The 7,282-nt window shown below is 37.9% G+C and overlaps 1 protein-coding gene across 1 annotated transcript in view; it reads right to left on the bottom strand.

The window, feature by feature from the left end:
* LOC111471694 overlaps positions 1 to 4,521 on the bottom strand; it is a 9,108-nt gene extending 4,587 nt beyond the window's left edge. Inside the window, exons 1-6 of the mRNA XM_023117424.1 lie at positions 4,326 to 4,521; positions 3,594 to 4,046; positions 3,024 to 3,121; positions 2,888 to 2,933; positions 2,000 to 2,082; positions 1,845 to 1,909 (exon numbers count right to left, since the gene is read on the bottom strand). Coding sequence (XP_022973192.1) covers positions 1,845 to 1,909; positions 2,000 to 2,082; positions 2,888 to 2,933; positions 3,024 to 3,121; positions 3,594 to 4,022 — 721 coding nt within the window. The 5' untranslated portion in view covers positions 4,023 to 4,046; positions 4,326 to 4,521. The remainder of the gene's footprint in view (positions 1 to 1,844; positions 1,910 to 1,999; positions 2,083 to 2,887; positions 2,934 to 3,023; positions 3,122 to 3,593; positions 4,047 to 4,325) is intronic.
* Positions 4,522 to 7,282: the final 2,761 nt, after the last annotated feature.

Raw genomic sequence — 7,282 nt, 5'->3', positions numbered from 1 at the left:
CCCCCCCCCCCCCCCCCCCCCCCCCCCCCCCCCCCCACCTCAAGAGGAGCGTCACTGTCAGAAGAATCGAAGCATCGTTGCTGTTTGTCAGAAACAGTTGTGCATGAGCCACACACATTTCCGATCAAATCTGTCTCCTCCCCATGTGGTGACACATGAAACATGGGCTGTCCGAATAAGCTCATGTCGATTGGGTTTGTTTCAAGATGTGTTCTTCAGCTTATATGTGTGATTGGATTCAATAAAATCCCTTGGGTTTGAATTGTGTTGTGCTACTTTCGTCGTGGTTATGGAAATATTTGTGGTTCGGTTTCATTTTTTTCTCTCTTTTCAGGTTTATCTTTAGTTTGCGTCAAGTATAGATAAGGTGAAACATAAAATGGTATCTAATGTTGTTCATCTTACTTCCAACATCCTATGAGATTATCTATTTATCTATAGATTATCTCTTCAACGTCCTCTCATACTCCATCCATTACTCAAGTATACTCCAGGCAGCCACCACAGCAACCTTCAAACAAATGTCCTATACCAATAGATTCTTCAACATCTAATCCAAGGCCCTAGTGATGTGCTTCCCACTGCCCTTCTTAAAGGTAAACGCATGGACTTACCATATTTCTTTGTTTGTTTCTTATTACCAATTGTCATCGCCCACATATTCTTTTATTACATCTCTTGATCCTACATCTATCCCTAACATTGTTCATGAAACTTTTTCTCATCTTGGTTGGCTTAATGCAATGATTGAGGAGATAAATGCTTTACATGATAATGGTACTTGGGATTTAGTTTCTCCTCTTGCAAGAAAATAAAGAAATTGGGCGTAAATGGGTGTTTGCAATCAACGTTAACCCCAATGGATCAATGGCTTGTCTTGTCTTGTCTTGTTGCGAAAGATTATGCCCAAATCTATGGGATTGATTATTTTGATACGATCTCTCCAGTTGCTAAATTAACATCTATCTATTTCTTTCCATGGTTGCTACTCAATCTTGGACTTTGCATCAACTTGATATTAAGAAAGCTCTTCTAAATGGTGAGCTTTCGGAGGAATTTCAAATGGAGCAACCACCTAGATTTGTGGCGACAATCATTGTATGGATTGAAACAGAGTCCACGAATGAGGTTTGATAATTTTAATCAAGCAGATCAACAATTTAGTGTGAAGAGAAGTACATATGATCATTTTGTTTTCTATCAATGAGCTGAGAATAATGTTACTCAGCTTGTTGTTACATTGATGAAATTAGGTATTCCCTTAAGATTTTCCTTTAAGGTCAGTTTCATATTAAAGATCTAAAAACACAGAAGTATGTTTAGGGCATTGAAGTCATAAGAAGCAAGAAAGTTATTTTCTTGTCACAATGGAAATATGTACTTGATTTGTTATCAGAGACAGAAAAACAAGGAGTCAAACCATATAGTACTCCGATGATTACCAAACCTGCAACTCGCCAAAGGAGAATTTTTTAAGACATTGGGAGATATAGAAGATTAGTTGGAAAGTTGGAATTATCTAACAGTGACACAACCGAACCCAGATTCCAAAACACTTGGTGGATCCATTAAATTGAAGTCATGCTACCTTTTCTCTGATCCATTAAAATTGAAGAGACATGCTAGAGATCACCATAAAATGACTCTTCAGCAATCACTAATACTTCATTTTAGTGAAAAGCTAACAGAAGGGTCGTTTTGAAGCAAATTTAAATGTAAGGATAAAAGTGTAACTTTTGAAAGTTCAAGAGTAAGTGAAAACCAGCTCTAAAGTTCAAGGCATTTTGTAGAATTTAACCTAAAAATTGTCGCTTTTATTAATGTTAGGAATCTAATATCATTACCTGTGCAGAAATCAAAGATGTCCTCTTCTGAATAGCAAAATCCTCCCCTCGCTGTATAGCAAAATCTAACAAGATATCACGAAATCATATGATGTATCAAGATAGTATGCAATTGTTTTCATAAAATTTAAATGAAGGCATAAAATATATTATACCCGCTGTGTACCAAATGCATGTGTATTTTGGCAAGAGCATAAGCAGCAGCAGGGAGAATAGTTTCAACTTCATCATCACTCACCTGAGACATAGAACATGGAGACAATTTTTTTCCCTTGAAAAACAAACTCTAGATTACAGAATAATAAAAAATAAAAATAAAAAAAACACGCTAAACTACGCATAAAAACAAAGACGAGAGTCCCTGTACATATATGAGCTGAATATCCTTGAATACTCTAAATAATTAGCAATCTTGTAATGAAGCCCATTTCATTTATTCTTTAGCAACAAAAGTACTCTATAATTGAGGTTCAAACCCAATGAGTTTTTGGTCCAAACATTCTGTTTTCTTTTGAATCTATCAAGGTGTAGCCTAAGGACAAACTTGATTATGAAGCTTATTGTCCATCCAACAATCATCCCACAACAGAATGGGAACTCCATAGCCCAACTGAACTAGTAACCTCCGTAAGCGACTGTCAGCCTTTAGTGATATGAATTTAAAGTTATGCAACTTTAAATCACATTTTTAAACCGTACTTTCTAAGTGTCAGATTTGACCATAGTTCTTTATACTCGAGAGGAAATTACAAAAGCAATTTGAAGGAGGTTAGAAATGTGATTCAAGTTCTAATCTTCATAGATTCCTTGCTAAACATTCTTCTTAGGAGACATAGAAGAAAGAAAAATATAATAACATTATTTAGAAAAAAGATAATAAAAGGGACGAACAATACAAACATGAAATTGTATTTTCACAGCATACAGAAATTTGAAATATACCGGCTTCACGACGTGAATTAATATTGTAAAACCGTCCGCACTCAAGTTCATGAACAAACTAAAACTAGCGAGGAATTTAACCATATGAAAAGAAAGCATACAGCTGACCATCCGTCAATATTCTTGCTCTTCAATATTTGAACAGGCCTGCATCAATTTTGAGGCAAATTAGAAAAGACGTCAAACTTTCAATGTGTCAATGCTATAGCATAATGACATGAAAGTAACAACACTCACGTGTCCACAGGGCAAAGCAGCATGCACTCATCCCCTTTTGAACTTCTAAAAATTCTTCTTATAACGCATTCTAAAGGCAAGTTATTTAAAGGATCGAGCTGTCAAAAAGAAAAAAAAAATAAATAAATAAAGAAAATTTAGTCATGCTGTAATTTTCTTTCTTTGAAGAGAACAAGCTTTCATTAACTCACTGATTAGTTCTTTTGGGAGGGGGTTATCTCTTCCCCTGCCATTTGGGTTTTTTTTTTTTTTTTCTTTTCTCTTAATAGACGTACAGGTTTCTTATCCAATAATAACAATAGGCCGCCCTGATTCGTAAAATAATAGTAACAATGATAGGCCCCAAATTGAGGTTGTTCTAATAGTACAATTACAAGAAAATAATCAAGGAAGAGAACTCCAACTGGGTGCCAAAAAATTACAGATGCATTAATTATCAATGCAAACTGAAATTCTCATTCATACAATGAAAATCAAAATGCCCCGGCAATCAGGTGAACAGGGGAGCCCTGAGTTGCAATTTTTTTTAAAAAAAAATCCTCTAAGAGGGAACTGAGAAATAAACCTTACCATGGTAGCAATTCGCTTGTTTGAAGCCATGAGGACCTTTCCATGGTCATCTAACACAAACCCAGCTGGCGGTTTCGGCAAAGTCGTCGGGTGGTACGACAAATAACTGGAATTGGAAGTAGAGCTCGAGGGTCCAGCCTCATCGACACTAAAATCGTCCCCAACTTCAATGTCTCTATGGTTGAAAACCTTGGTATCTCCCTTACCCTTTTTCTTCCTCTTCTTAGAAGCGGTGGAGGCAGACTGTTTGGGCGACGGTCCAGGTTGAGAATTGGAAGCTCGGCAAATACATAGTGGCCAGGTGGGAAGGCTCAAGTTAAGAAAATGGACGGAATTGGAAGGCCGCCGTCTGAGGCTAAAATACGTGCGAGATAGCGAAGAAGCAGTAACAGAATCCAAGAAGGAAGGAATAGAGATACACAACGCCATGCTTACTCGTTCGTCGTTCCTCCCCTATAGAGATCGAAAGCGTAAGTAGAAATCTCGAGTAATCAAAATGAAATCATCCTCGTTGAAACTCCCGAATTAGGGAAGATTTCAATCATAACAATCATTCATCGTTGTTGGTTTAAACAGAATAAATCAATTCGAAATTGAATCTCATCTTATCCGTCCAAAATCTCTCGGAAATTGAAGGATTTTAGATTATAAATTTAAACTCATCCAAATTGACCCTATTTTCGAACGGGGAACTGAAGAAATCAAAATGAAGAAGAAAAAAGAAAATGTTACCTGCGGAAGAAAGAGTGTGGGCGGGCTTTGGAAACGAGCAGAAGAAGACTGGATAGTCGTGGCTGCTGGCGTGGTTGTAGCGTATATGGTAGCAGCATAGAGGGAGTGCCGGTGTGGGTATTGGAGGAGGGGGGAAAATATAGGGATGTTTGGCCGACCATTTTGAAGTTGGACGCTTGTTTGTATGTTTATTGCGGAAGTCCACCATTATGACCAACGCCAACACAACTCTCTTCTTAATAGTATTATATTATCCACTTTCACTCTGTCATCTGTTCGAGCCTGATTATAGATGTTCGAGCTTGATTATAAATCTATAATCATTGGCTAATAAATTAGCCATGTGAGACTTTCATCCAACAACTATAACGTCACACCATTATATGACGTTCTTAATTAATGAATGCAATATATATATATATATATATATATATATATTTGAACAATTTACGCTCACAAAAGTTATTTCACATTCACGAGTAGCTTTAAAGGAATAGAAAAACATCATTTCCTATAAAAGTTTTAAAAATGCAAATTGCTCGGTTCTAACCAAAGAGCTACAAACTTAAATGCATAATTCAATTACCCAGACATTATTTTTATGGCCTCCATAGCTAACATCATCGTGAGTACGTGGGTGTCTTATCTTTTCCTAATAGTAAACATGGTTTGAGTATTTAAAAATACTCCGTAAGTAGGGTTTAGAAAATACAATCACATGCAATGGTTCATGGTGGGACCTATCTTTTTGTGACAATTATTTGGGTTTTACTTTCCGTTTTCGGCAAGATTGGATGAGTATTCCTTCTCTACACATGGTTCATGCACACTCCATAAACCTATTAGGTGGGCACATATACGTACGTCAGGACCCAAATTTCATGAGTTGTGATCAACTTGAAAACATAAAAGATAAAATAAAGTACACTTATGAGTTCTTGTTCTTATTTATTCCTTGAGACACTCCCCCTAGGATATATGGTATAAGACATGAACTTGACAACTTGTGTTCAAGGTTTCATGCGTTTTAAGCGACATACTCTGATCCCAAAGCTTCATGCATTCCAAGCAACATAGTCTAAACGTGCATTTAGGGTTTCATGCGTTTTAAGCGACATACTCTGATCCCAAAGCTTCATGCATTCCAAGCAACATAGTCTAAACGTGCATCTAGGGTTTCATGCGTTTTAAGCGGCATACTCTAAACCCAAAGCTTCATGCATTCCAAGCAACATAGTCTAAACGTGCATCTAGGGTTTCATACGTTTTAAGCGACATACTCTGATCCCAAAGCTGCAACATAGTCTAAACGTGCATCTAGGGTTTCATACGTTTTAAGCGACATACTCTGATCCCAAAGCTTCATGCATTCCAAGCAACATAGTCTAAACGTGCATCTAGGGTTTCATCCGTTTTAAGCGAAATACTCTGATCCCAAAGCTTCATGCATTCCGAGCAACATAGTCTAAACGTGCATCTAGGGTTTCATGCGTTTTAAGCGACATACTCTGAACCCAAAGCTTCATGCATTCCAAGCAACATAGTTTAAACGTGCATCTAGGGTTTCATGCATTTTAAGCGACATACTCTCATGCATTCCAAGCAACATAGTTTAAACGTGCATCTAGGGTTTCATGCATTTTAAGCGACATACTCTGATCCCAAAGCTTCATGCATTCCAAGCAACATAGTCTAAACGTGCATCTAGGGTTTCATGCGTTTTAAGCGACATGCTCTGATCCCAAAGCTTCATGCATTCCAAGCAACATAGTCTAAACGTGCATTGTTTTAAGCGACATGCTCTGATCCCAAAGCTTCATGCATTCCAAGCAACATAGTCTAAACGTGCATTTAGGGTTTCATCATGCTCTGATCCCAAAGCTTCATGCATTCCAAGCAACATAGTCTAAACGTGCATTTAGGGTTTCATGCATTTTAAGCGACATACTCTGAACCCAAAGCTTCATGCATTCCAAGCAACATAGCCTAAACGTGCATCTAGGGTTTCATGCATTTTAAGCGACATACTCTGAACCCAATGCTTCATGCATTCCAAGCAACATAGCCTAAACATGCATCTAGGGTTTCATACGTTTTAAGCGACATACTCTGATCCCAAAGCTTCATGCATTCCAAGCAACATAGTCTAAACGTGCATCTAGGGTTTCATACGTTTTAAGCGACATACTCTGATCCCAAAGCTTCATGCATTCCAAGCAACATAGTCTAAACGTGCATCTAGGGTTTCATCCGTTTTAAGCGACATACTCTGATCCCAAAGCTTCATGCATTCCAAGCAACATAGTCTAAACGTGCATCTAGGGTTTCATCCGTTTTAAGCGAAATACTCTGATCCCAAAACTTCATGCATTCCGAGCAACATAGTCTAAACGTGCATCTAGGGTTTCATGCGTTTTAAGCGACATACTCTGAACCCAAAGCTTCATGCATTCCAAGCAACATAGTTTAAACGTGCATCTAGGGTTTCATGCATTTTAAGCGACATACTCTGATCCCAAAGCTTCATGCATTCCAAGCAACATAGTCTAAACGTGCATCTAGGGTTTCATGTGTTTTAAGCGACATGCTCTGATCCCAAAGCTTCATGCATTCCAAGCAACATAGTCTAAACGTGCATTTAGGGTTTCATGCATTTTAAGCGACATACTCTGAACCCAAAGCTTCATGCATTCCAAGCAACATAGTCTAAACGTGCATTTAGGGTTTCATGCATTTTAAGCGACATACTCTGAACCCAAAGCTTCATGCATTCCAAGCAACATAGCCTAACGTGCATCTAGGGTTTCATGCATTTTAAGCGACATACTCTGAACCCAATGCTTCATGCATTCCAAGCAACATAGCCTAAACATGCATCTAGGGTTTCATACGTTTTAAGCGACATACTCTGATCCCAAAGCTTCATGCATTCCAAGCAACATAGTCTAAACGTGCAT

This window comes from Cucurbita maxima, unplaced genomic scaffold, assembly GCF_002738345.1.
Source record: "Cucurbita maxima cultivar Rimu unplaced genomic scaffold, Cmax_1.0 Cma_Scf00055, whole genome shotgun sequence".
NCBI lineage: Eukaryota > Viridiplantae > Streptophyta > Magnoliopsida > Cucurbitales > Cucurbitaceae > Cucurbita > Cucurbita maxima.
Note: the sequence above shows the minus strand (reverse complement) of the source record. Positions and strands in the feature narration are given on the sequence as shown.